General features: G+C 36.7%; 1 protein-coding gene across 2 annotated transcripts; it reads right to left on the bottom strand.

Annotated features, from left to right (window-relative positions):
• Nucleotides 1-1,544: 1,544 nt before the first annotated feature.
• On the bottom strand, nt 1,545-21,019 carry LOC105052806 (filament-like plant protein 7). Of its 2 annotated transcripts, none has more exons than XM_029266933.2 (6): nt 20,658-21,019; nt 18,755-18,868; nt 13,020-13,152; nt 10,388-12,893; nt 9,738-9,798; nt 1,545-2,757 (listed from the first exon to the last, which is right to left on the bottom strand). In XM_029266933.2, exons 2-6 carry the CDS (start codon nt 18,848-18,850, stop codon nt 2,212-2,214), a joined length of 3,342 nt encoding a protein of 1,113 aa, XP_029122766.2. In that variant the 5' UTR covers nt 18,851-18,868; nt 20,658-21,019; the 3' UTR covers nt 1,545-2,211. The 2 variants fall into 2 exon arrangements, with proteins under 2 accessions (XP_029122766.2, XP_010932033.3); XM_010933731.4 differs by having other exon boundaries at nt 20,654-21,018.
• Nucleotides 21,020-21,855: the final 836 nt, after the last annotated feature.

Here is a 21,855-nt window from a genome sequence, read left to right on the forward strand (position 1 = left end):
TTTTATAAAAAACTTAAAAATTATTCTTTATGATATTTTCAAAATTTTATTGATAAAATATTTAAAAATATCGATAACTTCTATATATTTCTACAATTTATATAATTTTTCTGACAAGCTCTCTAAAAGATAGATAGCTTATGTTTATTTTAATTTATACTATATTAAAGAGTGATGATAATATTTAATTCAAAAAATTATTACTGTTTCAATATTATGCTTTATTTTAAATATTTTTTTGCAAACTTAGTCAAACAAATAATCTAGACTTTGACCAAGTCAGTCTCCTTGAATGTACATAAATCTATCTTAAATTCTTAATTAATTGTGCCATTTGTATATTAGATCATGTTCTCATTGTTTATGATCATATAATTAATAAATTAGTTGTCATCATTCTTCTCAATAAAGCATAGCTAGTCATAAGCAGTTCCAAAAATTTTTCTCTCAATTTGACAGACATCCTATGATGATACAATATCCCAATCGTACTACTCTATTTTATTCATTTGGCTTAAATCCTATAGATAATATTCACTTTAATCTCCGCTTCGTTATGAATAATTAATCCTAAATACCAAAAATGATTATTTTAAAGAACTCTATGATCTTCAATTCTCTCTCCAACTTTAATTTCATTTACTAAGACTATACAATTCACAAATTGCATGCACCAAAAAATAATATCCAATAAAACTCCACTAAAAATCCAATTTATATCCGATTAATATCCAATATATATTCATATTTGGATAGAAATAGGAATATAACTAAAATCTAAATTATGTCCGTAACCTTTTTAGGATGGATATGGATATACTTAATATTTGATCCGTGTACTTTTATCTCCTTTTAGAACAAATATGAATAGTAGTTTTAGAATCCATGGTGTCTCTGAAAATTCTAATCTCATTGCAAGATTAAGAAGTGAATGATTAAAAATTTTATTTTTTAATTTTCGGATTAAAACAATGAATCTGATTTTGTGAAGGCCCGAATCATCTCTTCTCTCCATAATCAAATCCATGTTTCTATTGGATCTTCGAATTCTATGTTAACTGAATAATAAATTTTATTCAGCTAGGGTCAAAGCTCCTTCTCCATCTACCTTCAATTCAAGTCTTCTGTGTGGGATTTGATGCTTTGATTTTGATTTCGGTGCATTAATCTCTGATTCAATTTCAAGTTGTTTTGCTGTGAATCCATAGCCTAGAAGCACAGAAACAAGCTTTCAAATTGATGGAAAAACAAGAAGAAAAGAATCCGAGGTTTCATCGCTGGCCATACGGTCGTCAGAGGCAGCGTGAGGTCGTTCTTTATTTTAGTAGGGCTGTATTACCTATGGGCAAAGCAACAGCAAAGGAGAGAACTCGAAAATAAACTATTAGTCAAACTCGATGGACAAAGAACATCAAATTGCACTATTTTCAGTAGCCCGTCTCCTGAAGAGGAGGGCCTGGAAGATGACAAATCGGAGACGCATTAACACAAATAGAATAAATGATCTGAGAGATGAAACTTTTAAGTATGATACCATAGCCATATGTTAACAAAATGAGAGGGTTCTTGTAACGTGGTAGGAAATTTGTCCCGTAAACTCTAGCAACAAGGTTGACCATAACAAACGCACCCCTCATAAACTGCTCAGAATACACTTTATGGATACTTTATAATTCATTCCTCTTGAGGTCCAAACACTCAGCATTGCAAGATCATCCAACTCATTGCCAACCTCCTTGGCGACCCATGAAGACTCAGGGATCAGAACTAGACCAATTACGTTGGACTCCACTCCTTAAATGGTTCATCAAATGCCTGAAACTGACGGACATTTTGCCGCAAGTTCCTCCTTCGCAGCGGGGGTAGCACAGCTCACTGCCTCCAAGAACCTGGAAAGTTCATGGATTTCTTTTCCAATGACACCTACTCCCACAAGGTGAGCACCAAGAAGTAATTACGTTAACATCAGCTTGTCTGAAAACCAAAGAGGTGCCAGATTTACAACCAAGAAGAAGAAGAAGAAGAAGAAGACTGCATACAGGGACACACTCCATCACATGAAAGTCTCCACAAATCAGACAAATTAACCACAATCACAGAAGCCAGAAAATTAGCGACAAAAACTTGCCATAAACACACTAATGACACTGCTCCAAATAACTCCCCAGCAGGCTTTTTCTGTTACCTTTCACATCACATTGCCCGATGGGTTTAACAACTAGTGGGAAGGGCCAGCTTCTTGCTGCTCTCTGTTTTCCTCTTCAAAAAAAGTTTTCTGAGCAAACTGACTCCGCTTTGCTTTTTCTTAGGTACCATTGCGAGCATTCCTCTGTCAGCCACACCTTTGTGCTTATTTGGTCCACCCAGACTGTAAAAGTTCTCTGGTGACTTCACTGGTGAACGTTGGATGATGTCTTTTATTTTATTGGTACTCTGGTCTTTGTGGATCTTCTGCCCACACAGCAAACCCGTATTTGGGGTCTCGGTAGTTGCAGCTGGTGGATATTGTGGTTCAGTACATATGATTTCCTTTGTTTTAGGAGATCTGGAATCTTCAGATGTCATGTCAACCTCGGTTCGCATTTGATCAAGTAACTGAGATTGATGGTCGGACTCAGCAGCAGCAGGGGTTGATATTACCTTGTCAAAAAGAGAAGCATCCCTTGGGGACGCCAGGGCTTTCAACTGTTTCCCTAGGTTTAGGATAGTTTCCTGGCACTCGGCAAGTTTTTCTGAAGCTGCAGCAATTTCCCAATCCTGCAGGTTACGTAGGCATTCCAAATCTCAATTTATGCAACCTCTTTGTATTTATATGCTGAACACCTAAGCAATAATATGTGTACTATCTGACTGGTGCCACGAAAGAAGATGGTGCTATGCCAGGAATTGCTATGACTGGTTCAAAATAAGTATTTGCAGAAACAAAAAGTCCATGACAACTGCCATGATCATAATTGGTCCAATCAAAAAAGTCATAACTGAAATAATCAGAATGAACAATCATTTATGCTGTCGAAACTTTATGACGAAATCTCATCAATGCCATCATTTATGTTCAAGTTTTGTAAGGACAAAATCAGGTAGATTTTGTACTTAGTTTGGGTCAGATTTTGTTGACTTATATGGAAACTGTCCAAGTTTCATGGCAAGAGGTATACTCAGGAGTCAGGGACGCCAACCTGGAACAAGTTTCAGAGTGAATCCAGCGTTTCGTGTTCAATAATCAAGAGCAAATAGCCTGTTGCAGAAGCTGAGCATCATCTTGCAGGAGAATAAATAGCAATGCAGATGCAGGAATAGATTGCACGCCTATGAAAAGGAACTTGGAAGTTCGAATTGTAGCATTTCTTGCAAAGAAACACATCTGGACAGGTTGCACATGCATTCATTGGTGCAGGATGGGGAGGGGGGGTACACAAAAAGTGGGAGATTTTTGGTACACAAAAAGTGGGAGATTTTTCTAAGTTATTGAAGCATGATTTAACAATTTGGAACAATGCAATCATACATATGAAGCTGAAAATAGATGAAGGTAGTTTTTCTTGTTTGCAAAATGAACAGTTTAGGGAAATCTGTGGCCTGAGTGTATCTGTGGGGTCACAAGTTTTCAATGGATTTGGACAGCTCTGGGGGTAGAAATGACTTAATTTTTTCTTTTTGGGTTTGGAAGGTCTGATCCTGTTCATTTCACCCAATGGATGACGACCTAATGTTATATTGATTTGAGTTAAAAAATTTAAATTTGGACCTTGTGTGGCTGAACCAATGTTTACTTTTCTTAAGCCCTGCATGTCCAGTTGAATAATTGGGCTCCATGAAGCACGCCCGGGTTCCATTTGGTTTATAAGCCAATATTAACCCACTATTGGCCTCATAGGATCCATTTGAATTTATTAAGCTAACTGCCCCAGCTTTCTTCACTTGGGTTTAGCAAAGCCCAGAAAATATCCTAATCAAGCTTTAAGCCGGAAAGCTGAATTTTTTTTTTGGTGATGTAGGCCATTTTCTTCTTCCTTTTCTTACAGTTCAAGATGTACTTATTAAAACAATTGATTGTCCAATATATATTAGGTGCCTATCATTGCCCTTCCATTAAAGCAAAAAGAAAACCAAATAAGAACTCCAATCGACGCATAAAAACTGATACAAGTTTATGTGAGACACCTGTGGAAAATGGGCAAAGTGATTTCATTTTTCTTTTAGAAGCTATAACTCATTAATTTTGTTCCTTTCTGTCTTCATCAGACCTAGTCTCTGGTTTTCCCCTCCTGGCTAATACAATTCATGAGCTGACTTCTTTTCAAGTACTTTTGAGTGTCAAACGCAATGAAAGCGTTATGGCCCTATTCAGTCCAAACTCCAACATAGCATGCTCGAACCAAAAGCAGGGGTATTGGGCGCTAAGAGTTCAAAGGAAATTGGAATTGCTCCCTTACCACAGAAGTCCTGAAATCCTCCCAGCAACATGTCTACTTGTGGTCAAGACAGTATATGATGGGAAAGGAGATCTGGACAGCAACTGCGAAGCCCAAGGATTACTTTATCTGGAAATGCTTGATAAATTTGGCAGCTAGGAGTGTAATTAAGTAGCAAATAGGAGATGACCCATACCCTCTTGCAGAAAGCGCCTTCTTTTGATCAACGGTTCATCATGGAGTTTGTTGGGGTTCAAGTCCAAAGAGAACTAATGAGCCACTGATGGAGGTTTTGCTCGGTAATAAAGCTAATCACTATTTAACAAGTTACTCATCCTACTGCTAGTTGATGAATGAGATTTTTCTGTCCCATGGCTTCCTAAGACTAGTTGATCACGTCGATCTTCCTCCTCCATTGCTGCAGTAGCTTTGTTCTCTCACTATTAATAATGATATTTGGTTTCATGTAATTATTTAAGAAAAAAGCACTTTCTAATGAGTCTAATCCAATAAGGGAGAAAGAAGAAATTATTTCAAGATGCTCAACTCAAATGTCCTAAAAGAGTTTAGAAAATAGAAACACCACGAAAGTAGAGTCTAGATCCCTTTTTCTTTCATTTCTGAATATTATAACTGAGATACAAAGTCTTTATTCATACCAAGCAGGTCCACTGTTGCACAATTAGGATTGCATTTTTCTAGTTAAAAAAGATTACAGCTTTCCCAAAATAGACCTGACTATTAAAATAATCATAAAAAACTAAAATCCTACAAAAGGTAAATTTTGACTTCTATAACAACTTTGTCTTCAGCAATGCTAAGTATTTTTTCTTGGATTAAGAGATACGCAGACTATTTTCCAAAAAAAAAAAATCTTTGCTTCGACCAGCCCATTTCAAGGCTCAAACAATTAAATTTGACCCCGATCACTCGATAGGTTGCACCCTTATGGGGTGTGTCATGCTGTAGAGCTAAAAAGGTTACTCGATTTTTTTAAAAAATGACTACCTTAATCAGACATTTTATAGTAAGAGTCTTTGGAAGTTTGGCATGAGATTTGGCTTCTCGACATAATAGATTTTGCTTTTGGACCTTGTCTAGTGCTCCTTGAAGTGGCCAGGTTGGGCCATATCAACTTTGGTGATCTTCCTGGATCAAGACTGTTCCTATTTTGGGGATTTAGCTCCGCTAAATCAAAATTGAAGATGGAGAAATATCCAATTCCTAGTCCCATAACTAAAGTACTTGGCTTTGCAAGCTGAATCTTCTAACCAATCTAAAAGGAATCGATCCTCTAGTGCTTTGTTTTTGTGGCCTTTCTGTAGAGGACACAATTCTCGTCCAGTGGCCTTCCCAGCTCTACCTATAGATCATCCATAAATGCCAGCACTGATTCGTAGCCTTGATCTTCATCTCACATGGAAAGCTCAAACATTTTCAGATTCTCAACATTGATTATCAAGTACATCTCCATGCATGGTGGCAAATCAAGCTAAAATGCACTCTCCCCTTTCTTCTTCAAAATTTTGAAGCAGCCATATTGGGTTGCTTTAATTTCTTTCCTTCACCCTTCAATCTTTCTTTTTGTTGAGATGAGCCAGACTAGCTTCCTTTCTTGGAAGTTATACTTCACATGATGTTTGTCATGCCAATCCTTATACGATTGGTATTGTACTGACCTAACTCTACAGATCATGTAGAAAATATTCTGTCTTCCTCAGATTGTTACTAAACTCGAGCTCAGACATATACCAATAGCATATAGTTTAACGGTCCTAGTAGAACCTTCCAGGCCATTTCCTTTGTGTATGTGATCGTGAAGCTATAAATCTGGCATCATGGGGGTAATAACGGCCCACAATGGCTCAATATGGGTGGAGTAACTACCCATGATTCTGGCCCATAAATGTATTAACAGCACCCCTAATATCCGGGTAATGGCTTGTGTTTCCCTCCTCTACATAAAGAGGGGCAGAGAGGGCCCTCAAGTAGGTCTTTTTGAGCATAGAAATTCTCTCTCATTATTTTCTCTTTCTTTCGGCTACTTCCCAAGCTCCAACTAACTTAAACATAGGAGGATCCCCCATCGGACAAACTCCGACAAGTGAAATTTTGGTTGAAGGTTGAAGGAGCCATCTACTTCGGTCTCCTACTAGATACCTTGCTCTTCTTCATATTTCCGGCTCAGTCATCTACTGACCTCACCGGAGTTTCACAACAACAGGTATGATTTATGCAGCTGTCTCTCGAACTCTTGATGCAACTTTCTAATACTCTCGAGAAACCTGTAAATTTGCTTTGAACACTTCTTCTCGCTATGTCCATTGATCTCATGGCTACGATAATTTTCTAAGTCATCCTAGTTTCCTTCTTGTTGTCCTCTTTTCAAATTGAGTTTTCCACCATCTTTCTTAAACTTATCACGCTTGCTGTCTTCCTTGGACCAATTTTTCTCCTTGATCCTCATCATCTTCATGCTAGCTTAATCGATGTTTTCAACTTTGAAGAGTTTCAGCTCCTTCTGCATACTCCCATGAAGAGCTCCAGCATACTTCATTAAGACTTCATAATCATCAAAGATTCCAAATGAGATAGGTTGCTTGTGGAACTTAGTGGTATAGTTATGGACAGATTAGTCATACTGTTGCAATAAATACTGCCACTTGATCAATCGATCTTTCTCATGGTTAATTGGGTATAATTATTTCTTGATGAGACTTTTGAATTTACTCCATGTTAGATTAGAGATATCATTATTTCTCATGTACGAAATCAATAAAATCAGGGCATGGCTAGGGAGCTTGAGATGAGCAAAAGTTATCTTCCAAACACTAATGTATATAAAGACAGTGAAATAGATCTCTAATTGGTCCAATCAATTACTAGCTTCTCTACGCTGATAGCTCCATCATACATAGGGATCTTGTTTTGGGCTTTGACTTTGCAAGGTTAAAGAGTGGGATTTTGAGTGTATATTGCTCATCTTCCCCATTGGATGGTAAATCCCAACCTCTAGATGTTATAGATAGCTTCGCATAGGAGTTGGTGTTGCTTGAGTGAAAAATGTCACTTGTCAAGATACAAGCTCAATGAGTTAGACAATCTCCTTCTCTAGTTGTACAAGGCTTTCTTCATCTCATCATCTATAAAGATAAAAATAGTAGCCTTATTTACCTTTGTCCTCGATGAACTTTGAACACCAATATTAGTTCTCTCATACTCGCACATTTGGACCATAAACTAAAGCCCTACAAATGGAGAACACCAAAGCTATATACCAACTTGATCCATGAGGAGAAAGGAGGAAATTCCTTCAATTCACTCAACTAAAAACTCTTAATAGAAAAACAAAAAAAATAGCAAAAATAGGATCTTAGCCACCTTTTTTCCATTAATGAATAATAAAACTGAGTTATGAAGTATCTATTTCCCTAGTGAGGTTCATACTTGCATAATTTAGATAAGATTTCTTTAGGTTACAGCTTTTTCAAAATAGACATGACTGGTAAAAATAATTACGAAAAAACTAAAATCCTATATGAGGTAGATCTTAACTTCTACATCAACCTTGCTTTCAACCGCATCACCTAATTTTTTTAAGACTAAGAGACATCTCGTTAAAGTCTTTCTTGAAAAAACTTTTGCTTTAGCTAGCTTGTTTTGAGACTTAAACTATAAAATCTTGCCTTAATTGCAAAATATGCCACGCCATTGACATGATGGCGCCATGTCATAGAGCTTAAAAAGTTATCTAATTTTAAAAAAGAGCATCTCAATATCATATGGGCAAGTTAGAGCCTTTAGAAGTTTGATGTGTGATTTGACTTCCTAATATAGTGGATCTCGCTCTTAGACCCTATCCAATCCATTCCCTAATAACCAAAATGGTCTACATTAAGTTTGATAATCCTCCTAGAAAAGAGTTGCTCATCATCGTCTTAACTAATTAATGAGACTTGCCAATCCAATACTTTTAGGGGTTAGTCAACCAGTCCATGTTCTTCCTCCTTTGATGTGTTGACTTACTCCTGTAACTTTACAATCTCCACAAGTTACTTTTTTTCGTTTTTGCCAATATGATAGTAAAAAGAGGTCTTGATTAACAAATCCTCAACTAAATGTTTTATTGATAATGAATTAGAAAGGAGATGCTAAGGCTATGATGACACATAACAAGCATCCATGACTGTAAATTGCAGGTTATCATAAAACATTATGGGACCCCAACATCCATGATCGTAAGTTGCACCTTATCATAAAACATTATAGGACTCCATGATAAGCATCATTCTGAGCACAAAACTTTGAACCTTCTATTCCTATAATCAAATGCAAACTAGTTGCAACTAAATTGGTAAAGAAATCTAAATCTAGCTTAGTTCCTCTGAAGGGCAATTCACATAGTTGTCTAGCACTTTGCATTCATTAAGTTGTAAAAAGAGAATATTGTGTAAATTTTCTAAACTTGCTTTCATTTTTTTTTTGGAGAAAAAAAAAAGAAGAGCAAAAGAAGTTAGTTTTGCTATCAAGCCTTACAAATTTATTACTGCATCCAAGATTTACCATATCAGTTGGTACTGTACCATACAAGGAATATTGAACCAGTATGTAGTCTTGTATTGTACCGACACTCAATGTGCCTCACTATCTCATACCGTACCACATACCAACATTGTAATAAGATGGTACTAGTATGAGACCCAATGTTGAGATGACAAACATTGATTGCATCAATTCGATGTAGAAAGTCTAGGTCTAAAGGAATGGAATTTATAGGACTTAACAACAATAGCTGGTTATCTATGTGTCTATCGTATAGAAAATCTGCAGCAATAAGATCACGTCAAAGGAATGCAAATATACCAATGGAGAAGCATTAAATAAAGTGTAAAGTATGTTAGGGAAGATTTAAAGAGATCTAGAGAGAATGAAGAGAAAAAAAAGAGTAAAAAGAAAACAAAAATTGAAGTGGACAAGAAGAATAAGGGGTTAATCAGCTAGCATAAGAACCAGGCTGCACATGCTTCCAAGTCTTGCCCTAATGTAGCAACTGGCTGCATAATAGATTCATTTACAAAATTGTCCCAGCAGTACCAGTTGGGTACTGATAACCTATAGTACCATATAAAATGGACTCGATCATTCAAATCTCATTAAGTGATGCTACTTAATTAATTCATTAACTAATTTTAATTTACTATTGATGTCCGTTATTTGCTTAATGGCAAGATGTTCAAAAAGTAATCAAAGCTTGTGAGTATGCTTCTGTGTGCTTATGTCGAATTTTATATTAAACCAGTCAAATGAAATAAGAAAACTTACTGTTCTGACTTGCTTTTCTTCGCTGCCCACAACATATTTTGGAGTTCCCTTAGCAGCCACACTGTGATACATATAGGTAGATTAGAAAATAATATTTGCTTATGCTATAGGCAAGGTTTTAATTCCCAGATGAGTGGCATTCCAGCTGTCTCATCTCATTCTTATGAAAAAACAGAACCGCGATAGGATCGGGACTCCAAAATCCATCCATGCAAAGAGAAGAACAAAGAAGAAAGAAAAAAAGAAGGAAATATGAAGAAAAGGAAAGAAGAAGTTGAATGAAAGAAAGAAAGGAAGGGAAAAGAAAAGAAAGAAAGAAAAAAAAGGAAAAGGAAAGAAGAAGTAAAAAAAAGAAAGGGAAAGAATAAGGAAAAAAAGAAAAAAATAAAGGAAAGAAAGGAAGGTAGAAGAAAAGAAAAGAAAGAAGAAAAAGAAAAAAGGAAGAAAAGAAAAAGAAAAAGAAAGAAAAAAAAAGAAAGGAAAGAAGGGAAAAGAGACCAAGAATATCTATTGAGATATATAACTGAGACCGCCGCCGGGATAGGGCGGGACAGCAAGGCATCCCGTTCCATGGAGAAATCGAGACACCCCCATCCCATAGAATTTAAAACCTTGGCTCTAGGAAAGTAGAAAACAGATCAGTTCATTACCTTTCTAAACGAAGCTGTAGTTCAAGACATGTTGCCTCTAATTTTTCACAGTGATGACTTTTGTCCTCCCGTTCAACTCCGAGGGATGGGAACTTTTGTGGAGCCTCATTCAATTCAACTTTAGCAACTCTAAGCTGTGTGTCAAGATCTTCATCTATTAACTTCTGATTTTGAATCTGGCCTTTAATCAATCCCTTTGACTCTTTCAGTTTAGCTAGTTCCACTTCCAAATGGGAAATGTTTTCTTCTGATTCATGAAGTCTAGTGATCAAGACCTCATTTCTAGCACTGGTTGTTTTGAGTTTCTCCTCCAAATCTTTCTTTCTAGATTCCATATTTATAATCTCAAGCCTCAGTCTCTCATTTTCATCCTTGAGTTTAGTCTCAATATCTTGCATTTGAGACAAAATATATAAGTCATCTGATGCAGATACAAAGGGCATTGACCTCTCTTTTTCAATCTTGAGATCTCCATGTACATCTGCTTTATCTCTTTCTGTACCTTGGCTATTAAGTACAGCTTCAAATTCATCGTCGCTAGGTGATTCATCACCATCAAAATGCTTCTTGATAGTTTCTTTCATATTTGATACATCTTGAAGGGAAAAACAGTGGTCAATTACCCAGTCCAATGTCGAAGTTACTTCAGCAACAAATTTTTCAAGGTCCGCCTTGCCATGCAACATATCATTACAGACAATGACAAAATGTTGTAGAACAGATGCAAGTTCAGAACTTTTCCATAGAAATGCACGAGCAATATACCCATTTAATGATGCAGATCTATGTCGTGAATAAGCACCTCCACTATTTCCAGATAATGCATGTTGGGCATTGCTAATTTTCATGGATCTCTCTATGATTCCCTCAACAAGCTCAATTAGCTTACATACTGGTTTCTTATAATTTGTCCGAAAAAGTTGGCTTTTTGTCTCGCCAGCCAGTGTGCCCATACCAAATGCTCCATCAGATGAATTTGGTGAAGTATGTGGAGGATTCTGAGATATGGTACAAGTGGGATATAAGACATCTGAACATTTTTCCCTAACAGAAAGGTCCCTCTTTCCCAGAGCAACTCTAACTTCTTCAAGAATAACATCTAGACTTCGTTTTGTTATATGATGCTTCTGGATAATCACCCTCAAAATATCCTGAAGCCAACTTGGACTTTTTTCTACTGAAATGCATGTCAGTTGAGTTTCCCTATTTATGTCACAAAAATCAGAGTGTCTATTGATTGGGACAAGCTCCTTGCCCATTGCTTCTGATATGTCAAGTCTTGAATCAATTTCTTTAGAGGTTGTCTGTGATTTATTATCTCCTGATATAATATCTGAACTTTCACAAGGTTTATCCATGCAAACTATTGCCAATTTTTCCATCTGAATAAAATCATCCATCAAACTTAGATCTGATACTCCAGCACTTCTACAAGATGGTGTTGTCATTGGTTTTCCATTTTTGAAGTGCTCCAGCTCTGAAATTAAAGCTGAAGCCCACGATTCAGCACAACTAATATTATCTTCATTACCACCATCCTTGGAGTTTGATGCATGAGGCAGGTTATGTAATACAGGGATGCTCCTTGCTAGTTCAAAGCAATCCTGTCCTGATGATAATTCCTCAAGTTGTTTCTCAACCTGTGTTAATTTGGAAGCTGTACGTGCAAACATGATCCTTGAGGATTGAAGTTCCCTATCTTTCTTGATCAATGATTCTTTGAGATTTTTGTTTTCATCTTCAATTGCATGCAATCTGTCAACAAGAGAAGTGATGCTCTTATTGGATACATCATAGCAGTTTTCGGGTATAAAATCCCTTGACATGAAAGGTTCTATTGCAGAATTTGCCTTTTTCCTCCTTGTTTCTAGAGCACTATTACCAAGCATTTCGACCTCACTTCTCATTTTAGCCAAAGCAGCAGGGCCCGGTAGTCTCTTCCGAACCATGACACGCAATCTCTGACATTCTGATTCTAGCTTAGCTATCTTCTTTATGCTTTCAAGGTGTTGCTTGTGGGCAGCATCAGCTGATTTGAGACTAAATTCCCTCTCTTCATTTCGAATCTCAAGTTCCTTCTGAAGCATGCAAACTTCGTACTTGAGGGAAGCATTGTTTTTTTCAGAGGTATCAAGCTTCGCCATCGCTGCAGTAAAGTTTCCTTCTAATTGGGATCTCAAATTATTTGATTCTTCAATCAACTTCTCTTTGACCTCAAGAATCTGACTCAGATTGCTGCTCTCAACACCTAATTTCACAAGCCTCTTATTCATCTCAGCCAACCTCTCTTCTAAAGCTCGTACCTTCTCTTGTTCTCTTGATATCTTCATAGCACAATCATTAGCACTTTGATGATGTTCTTCCTTAGCCATATGTAGCTGCTGCATACATTCCTTTAAAGCTGAATCTATGTCAAGTATTCTTTCTTCAGCAGTTGCTTTCTGAAGTAAAGCATCGGCCAGCTGTTGCTTGAAAGATGCCGCTTCCACTCTTGCCTTCTCCCAACCTAATAAATGAACCATAAGTAAAATTTATGAGTAAAATAGGTTTTGAAAGTATATCAAAAGATGTGGTCTAGCAAGTATGGAAAAATTGGCAGGGAAGTCATAAGCATGGGGGAGAAAATGAATACCTGCAATGGCTTCCTCAGCCACCTTTGCTTGCTTTGCAATGAGATCATCTTTAGCATTGGACTCAGTGCGAGCAGAAGATAGTTGCCCATTTAAATCCTCTAAGGATCTCTCCAGTTCCAGAGCTTTTGCTTTCTGTATAGAATCATGCAAACCTTCACAATAATTCATATCACAAAGAATGGAATTTTTTTCATTTAATTTGAAACGAAACCGCATAGATCTGATAAACTTAGTTTCATTGTTCTTTAAGGCAAGAGACATAAGAACAATTGAGTTTAAAATGTTAACAGTGCAATATAGAATAGAAAGGAATTCACTATAGTAGGAACAAAGTGTATATGTGAAATGCGGCTAGGATTTACAATATAGTGACTGAAGCTGCATTTCTCACAGTCATATCTATCTTTTACTTCTCTAAGATTTCATACCCAAAAATAAAAAGTTAAAGCAGTCTTAAGTCCTTAAACATCTGCCTCCATTGAAGGTTTAAGTTTCAGGCTACCTTTATATTTGTAAAGTGAACAATTCTTTTTAAGTCTACACAGAAATTCACATTTCATGTGTATTTAAATAATATTTTGTCTTGTCTTTTCCTCATCCTCTTTGAGAAAAAGTTAGAAAATTGTACCTCTCAGGGCTTAACATATAAAGCTGCCTTAGTCTCTTCAATTTGAAAGAACAATTATTTTTCTCTTATGATCATTAATATTAAGAACTAGCATAAATGGGTACATGTCAACACATTAAGTTTAGGCTTTACCTGCTAGACAAATAAAGAGCAAGAGTCACCTTAGCATACTGTTATGTGGCCAAACACCATATATTCTTAAAGATCAGAAGAGGTATCCTCCTAAATTTGGACCCATAAAATCTCTTTACAAAAATTTCCAAGTCTCCTAGCTGAATTTTCTATTCTAAAAGAATCCTCTCCTTTTACTCTTAAAACTTTAAACTTCCAATATTAAGTTCAAAACAATCATATATGATACTTTCTGTACACTAAAGGTGCAGATAGTGCTCCAGAATTTTAGATACCGGAGGATAGCATTTTCCCCATTAAATGGTGATGATGAAGGAGTCTCCAAATTATGGGTAGGTTCCAAGTTCTATCATCCCCCACTTTTTTGCTTTCCCACTGATACTGTTTTTTGATGGTTGGCTTGCTGAAAATCTTTTTTCCTCTGCATCTCATATGACAAAGATTTCTTCCATTGATACTTCACGGAAACAAATGGTGGACTTGGTTTTAGGCTCCCAAGAAATTATCTGCTAGCTGCACCATGGTAAGGAGGGGGCAGGCCCCACAAAATTTGGTAAAATCTCTTTCTTTATGCTGCCATGCATTCTAATCATGGCCTCCGTTCCACTTAATTCCGTTTCCTGCTTTCCAACCCATCTGACTACTAAGGTTTTGAAGATATATTCCAGTTTGAATGAGACATCAATCATTACTCTCACAAGTACTAGACCCACTTTTCCATCACTTTTGACATTCTGTTTCCCAATAGGAAACTTTTTGTTTTTGTCGATGTTGAGAATGCCATGATTGATGACACAGGTAAGTGGGTTCTTTTATCCTTCTTAGCAATAAGTCTTAGCATTTGAAATTCTATCTAAATATTGATTTACAACATCACAAATGCATCATTGTAGAACATCAATAAATGCATGCACGAGATGGTGTTGTTTTTCTTCCTGCTAACATTGAAGATCATTCCATGCTTGAAGATCAGCATGCTGTCTTTCTACAATCTCTCTAACTTCAACGGATGCATCACAGCAATAGTCATTTTCATAACAATAATCATTATACATATAACAATAACCATTAAAATAATAATATGAGAACAAATTGTAGGAATCACAAATTGTAAGATAATAAAAATACAAGATAAGTGGAAGAGTACAAAATAATCAACAAACACCAACAAAATGACTTTGAAAATATCAAGAAAAACTCTAGAGGGTAAATCCTGATCCTAAGATACATGGCTAAGATAGCCCTATTCCATAACCATACGTAGTACGGTAGGAAGTGTGAGAGAGGAAAATCATGTCTCCTTTCTACTTGCATCATGAAAGAGGAAGTTATTTCCAACAATAACTTCCCATAGGTGGTGGTTGCCATTGGCTTCCTCCATGTATCTTGTCTAAATAATTTCCTTTAGACAACCAACAATAAACTACCCATATATGGCCTCTCATATGGGTGACAAGTGGATAATCATGATCATTTCAACCATCACACTTATAATCGATTTACATACATTAAAATTTGTATAGTCTCTAGTCTAACAAGATATTGATATGAGTGAGAGAAGTGGAAGACATTTTACCTTAGTCATGACTAAACTAGTTGCTAAATTAGGCTAAATACTATTCCCATTGCCTTTGCTTTGGGTCCTTTCTTTAGAGACAGTGTCATATCAAAAAGTAACAAAACTATTCCAAATGCGAAAGAGTATTCCTGCTAAGTCATTTTAAATCTAGAGATTTTAAGCTTGTCTCTCCATTACAGTTTTAACAAAGATACTCAACTTAGTTCCCCTAGGCCCCTCCCTCTATCAAAATTACTCTCTCTCCATCACCCACTAGTCTCCTCATTTGGCTCTTCCATTTACATAGGTTGTTTGTCTAAAGTCAGCAAGTCGAAGCCTGATCCCAGTCGTCATAGTTCACATAAGTGCTTTCATGAAGTGCAATGTCTCTTTCTTCAAGTATACGTATTTGCCATTTTCTGGGTGCACCTCTCTTTCATAAGTCTTGTTTTCATTCTTCTACAATATTCTTTGAAATTTGCAGATTTTTAATATGGAGAATTGTAATTAGAGTTGAACTATAATTGATTATTCAAAACCAATGATGAACCCATCCAACTTGAAGGTCCAAATCATAGAACAAGATCTACACCATAAAAAATGCTTAGAAAGTAAAGCTCATGTGTTTTGGTAGTTCTTAGGTTAATATTAAGTGGGTAAGAAGAAATGAATGATTTTGAAAATATAATACCATATTTTCTATAATCTACTCATCAAAATCTGTTGAACTCAAATCTACACATGTTTTAAGATAGTAGATCATGATCAATAAGGTGGATTTTCCATTTATACTCCCTTTCATATAATTTCAGCACATTAGCACAATTGGGAACATTCATTCTTGTACCCACTTGGCATGTAGGTTAGAGGTCTCCAAAATGTACTATTTAATATTTATTGGCATGTTTATTGGTGGAGACTAAAATCAGTGGTGTGGGTCTTCAATTTGGCTGGCCCACTATTAATTTTTATCGCATTAATAATTTATAGATATCGTTAAGAAACAATTTATGCTAGGAAGTAGGAACCAATGTGAGCAATGCATTTATCTGCCCTTTATCTGATTTTGTTATATGTTTATGTGGTTTAAGATGAGATGAATAAGTCAAAATCTTAACACTTGGTCCCTGTAGATAGGAATAATGGCTTGGCCCACGTAGATAGAAATAATGTTTTTAACCTTGCTGATCAATATTTTAGCACCTTTCTTTTGAGGGCACTTACTTGCATTTCTTCTTTCCCCCATTCTAATGCTTGTCTTATGTTCCCTACTATTTATCCCATTAGACTCCAAGCATAGTTGAAGTTCAACCAAAATTTTTTTCAATTAAAAGTTTTTCAATATTAGCCATAACCAAATTGAAGACAAGGTCAGTTATAGAGTTTAAACCAAAACTAACTAATGGAAACGAATTTACCATAAGTATGTACAGTTGAGCCAATTTTTATCATTTATTTAATTCTTAAATTTAAAAAAAGCACTTTCCCAAGCTAAAACTTGGAAGTTTCAGGTTAGGATACGAAAGCATTTGATATCCATTCTAAATAATAACTTATTTAATAAAAGTTTGGTTATCCTAGAGTTGAAATCTCAAAGATTATTACGTATTAGATTGCCATTAAACTATAAAGCAAAATTACATTGAAATGATGTAAAACATGATTTAAATTTTAAAACATGTTTTATTTTTTTTATTCTGCAAGACTACTTTTTATTGTTTCAGTTAAACACTGAGATCATGACCCAGAGGTCCCAAAGAATATGATAAACTTAAAAAAGATGTATTATTTGTCTTCTTTGATTGCTTCATTTTTATTTTCTCAATTTCATTCCAAATTTGCTAATATTTCATATTGTGTTTTGCTTCTTAGATAGACTGCCAAACTTGAAAGTGAGTATGAATATTGAAAAATTTCCAAAACCAAAACTAGTTTAGACACAGCACAAAAAAATAAAAATAAAAATAAAAAAATCAAGCATCTTATGTTCAAGTCTCATTCCTTATTGCAGTCATGAGCTCCAGTTGCTTAGGTCTGTGTTTTCTATGAATACTTTGTCGGTGGCTATCATTGATGAAGCCAACCTTGATTCTGGCAAAATGTTGGGTTAAGTTTACAAGTATCGAGACCAAGGGTTAAGTCCTGGTACAAGAGCCCGTCCCACTATGAGGCTAAATCAGTATGATATCAGGGGGTCCTGGATCGATCAAATAAATAATTAAATTAGTGTCTGGGGATGCCAAGCCATCCAAGGTATTGAGATGCAACCATCCTGGTCCATCTTGAGAGATCTAGCGTCCTTAATGCAACTACGACCTGGTTTTTCTCTGGTCCAGTACAGTATCCGTCTGGATAGACCAGGATGGAAATCTTTGATTATCTTGACATTTTGGAGCTAAAGACTAAAGTAAAACTGCACCGTGAAATGTTGGATAATAAGGATTTGGCCATCAAAGTGTACCTATTGGTCATGAAGGATCCTAAAACTTTAGCAAAAAGAATTTTCAATTCTGTAGGTCACATAAGCTTACAGATGCTATTAAAGCAAAGGACTAGGAAGAAGAAATGGAAAATGATCATTATTCAATGAAGATATTGTCATGGAATGTAGTTGAGAGTTTAGAGACCGTGGGGATGAGAAGAACAAACATATTGCTTTCAGAAGACACAAAGGCATTACTTGTGTTCTTTTCAAGAAAATAAACAAGCAAAGGGGTGAGTTTTATGGCGGTTTTCTCATTTGCATATTATGTCAATGCGCCTTCTCTACCATGACATTTATGAAGCTGAAAAATCCTTACAAAGAGTATTAGAGGATAATAATGGCCTTCTTTCCTCAAAATTAGCGTCTCTGATTTGTGCCTTCTAGTATTTTCACACCTCAAAAATAGAATGAAGGGTCAAAACACCAAAAGCAAGAATTAATGTATTGCATATTGTGCTCATTGTAATTACAAGTTGGCACAGGATGTGGTACCATGCTGAACTGTGTCAACACCTTGGCATGCATTGTTACAAAAAAGATAAGCAAATATATACAAAGATAGCAATTGCCATATCAAACATTCCACACTAATTAATGCCATTTAAGATGGGCTTAATTTTAACATCTTTATACCAGGAGATAGACATGTTTAAACGATTAAATATATTCTTAAATTGTCATTAAAATTCTAGGATCATAAAGCAACCTAGACATCTTTAGTTCTTTATTTATTGTTGTTTAATGTGTCCATTGAAAAATTTGGAGTATTTCATCATACAAATTATGGGAATATTAAGCTTTATTTCCATTTTAATGGTTATGAAATATGCAAACCAGTGGTTGTGACTGCTAGAAGAAAATTAATGTTTGTAATGGGAAAATCAGCTTGCAGATTGCCATTTTTTTTTTTAAAAAAAAAATAATAGATTACCTCTTGCTGATTTTTCATCAAGAGATCGGATTTCCCATTCGTTGTGATGGTCTTTTCCAAAGACTTCCTTCTCCAAAGCCATGTCTTGTGTTCCATGCTTCTAGCTAAGTCTATCTAACAAAATTCAAAAACAGAAAAATTTACAACTAAAAAAATGAAATTGTTTTTTGTAGTTAGGAGCGATTGATAAAGCATCAGAACTCCAGAATTGGGTTACAAGTCAATATAACTGAATAGACTAGGAAATTTAAATTATGGGGAAAGCTCACCAAAACCTTCCACAAAAAAGAAAAAAAAAAAAAAGGCAGCACAGAATTTAAAGTCATCAACTACATGTGGCGTAGAGCTATGATATGCATTCATAAATCATGAACCTACTTGTAATATACTCATGCATTATGTGAACGGCTATGGCCAATGTTGCCAGGATACATTTGATCAGTCTCGCATGGTGCATTCATTGTGCCAAGGCAATTATCTACATAATCCATCTTCAAGTTATATGTCATCAAAGTGGTGAATTGTTTTCTTGACCTCTTCCTTTTAAGATGGAAGATGATGCTAGGCATTGGGTTGGTTCAGAATTCATCCAATCTCCACCATGATCATAATCTCCAAGTCGAGTTCTACATGGCAACTTGACTGGGTATGAATGTCCCTACCAAACAATTGCCAATATTGTGGCAACCCAATCATTAATAATCTATAAAAAACTGCTAGAGTTGGACATATGATAAGAACTTCGTTTGGCAATGTGGAAAGAGCCAGAACTCTTTTTTTTGTACTATGATCGGTAACTGTTGTAACTTGTGTCCTTGTTTTCGAGCTTTCATGCTTGGATGTGACAGATGCTGTGCTTCTGAGTCATAGTTTGTCACCTAATGGCCTTCGAACCTCAAAAGTCAAAACCACTGTTGTAAGACTTTACAGCCTCCTCACTCTTTTCAAGCTAATGCCATGTCCTACAAATACATGTATAAGCTGCTGTAAAGTTAGTCCTTGTTAGAAAAACTCAGAGTCTGAAAAATTGATCAGGTGTCATGCTGGGTAGTCTGATGGCAGGACGGCAGAGAGATAACATGTGACCTTTTGCAAACTGGCAAACTGTATCCTAATTGAGTCCATGGATCATTTACCAATCAACAAACTTTTAGAAGACTTGAAAAAATTTTGGGTTCATACAAAAATGATCGTGTCCAGAAAGTAAGAACGTCAAAAACAAGCCATTGCATAAGAGTCGGGTGAGAACATGAAGTCTTGTGTGCGCGTTTGCATCTGTAAAACCAGGGACAGTTTTGCTGCAATAATTTTTTTTTTCCCCCGAATCAGCCATCTCCAGGCCCTGTCTATGATGTTTGTTGGTATGACCAGTTGGCTTTCTTCTTCTTCCCTTTTTTTTTTTTTTTTTTTTTTTGAAGTTTAATTTTTAAGGGAAAGTTAGACAAGTCAGCCAAACATGAACTAATACCTGCACATCCCACTTCAAAATCTTCTTCTGAACACTTCTCGACAGGTTCAATGGCTCTCTGCTCCCCACCAAGATCGTAACTTTCCCAATTGAGATGCCATTCAATTAGTTTTTTTGGTTGAGTCCGTTGGATTAAATTGCTCAAACTAAAATAAGAGAGGAAAAAGAAAAGAAAAGAAAAGAAAAACCACAAAAATCGATCTCATGAGTTCCAAGACCATTTTTTATTTCTCTTGAAAGTTGAAATCCAACGAGCAATCGAGAGTGCGTTGACTCTACTGGCAGACTTTATCCTCCCTCCAAACGTATGGTGTGGGAATCGGACACCAGAACACATGCTGCTAATTACAAGGAACTAGCAAACAAAAAGGTGGAAAGGAAGGAACAAAATGCATAGCATGGAAACACTGGAGGGCGTAGGAGGAACTCACTCACTGGTGGATGGGCCTGTTTAACAGGACTCCACTCGGCTGACCGCCGGCGCCGGCTCCGGCTCAGGTTAATCCACCAACCCCCAAACCCGACGGAAATTCTCGTCGTAGCATCGTACCAATCAATGAATTAAACATCCAGCTTCTTCTCCTTGTCCTTCTTTTTTATTTTATTTTTCCTTTAGTTTCCCCTTCCTACTCGTTCCCGGAGCGAGATGGGGAATGGATGGACTGAGAACAAAGGTGCTACCCTCCCTCCCGTGTGTCTGCCTGTGTCTCCTCTGTTCTTTCTCTTTCCTGGTATGCGCGTGTTGGAGTGGTGTGGGGGTAAAGTAGCAGAAAAGGAGGGGCGGACTTATGCCGTCGTGCGTTGTGGTGGGGTTAAAAGGTTTATCAATAAAGCTGCGGCCGTGAGAGCTTTTGCGGATGGAGGAAAAAAAAAGAAAAAAAAAGGGGAGGGAGAGAGAGAGAACGCGCAAGAGTAGAGCAGAAGTGTCGGCGGTGAAGCTGGCACGAGGGAAGGGGGTGAGGCGCGAACGTGCGCGCGGTCAAAGTGGCAGCTGTTTGGTACTCGCCCTCGGACTATGGCCCAACGAAGCAGGCTATTACATCGTTTATACGTGAAATTATTGCCTGGACCACGTTCGGGTAGACCACCCAAATCCAACTGTGAATAACACGCCACATTAACCCTTGTATTTCACGAATTCCCGATTGGGCGTTATCCACCGTGCATGTGCTCCGAGATTTGCGCTGGTCCACCTAGGCGTGGTCCAGGAAATAATTTCTCCGTTTGTACATGACAGAGTGGATGGAATCGCCAGCAGATGCATATCATCCTTAGGAAATTTGCAGTGGAAGCGAAACGCGCTTCTAATTAATGGCTCCGTGGTGCGGACCGGCGCAAAAGGTGATAGGTCATCCTTCTGCAAGAAATCATCGCCTGAAGTGCATGTATCAGGCCGTACAACTAGCCAATCATAGCCATTGATTATAATGATACATTGAGATGCATGTTTCATGAATGGGGCTCATTAGAATCGATTGTCGTTATCGACTACGTGCATAGCCACATGGTGCACGCCAATAACCTCTTTTATTTTATAGGTACAAGATGATATTTTAAATGGATCGATCCATCACCGAGCCGGTTATTAGTTTTTAGACTGGTATGCCACTAAGTTAGTAAACCTAATCCAACC

The sequence above is a fragment of the Elaeis guineensis genome, chromosome 10 (assembly GCF_000442705.2).
Source record: "Elaeis guineensis isolate ETL-2024a chromosome 10, EG11, whole genome shotgun sequence".
Classification (NCBI taxonomy): Eukaryota; Viridiplantae; Streptophyta; class Magnoliopsida; order Arecales; family Arecaceae; genus Elaeis; species Elaeis guineensis.

Excerpts from the sequence above, each read along its gene's own strand:
- LOC105052806 (XM_029266933.2), bottom strand. The coding sequence starts at position 18,850 with ATGGAACACAAGACATGGCTTTGGAGAAGGAAGTCTTTGGAAAAGACC. Across the intron at positions 12,894-13,019 it reads GGCTGAGGAAGCCATTGCAG|GTTGGGAGAAGGCAAGAGTG; the intron begins GTATTCATTTTC and ends TTCATTTATTAG. Across the intron at positions 2,758-9,737 it reads AAGAAAAGCAAGTCAGAACA|GATTGGGAAATTGCTGCAGC; the intron begins GTAAGTTTTCTT and ends CGTAACCTGCAG.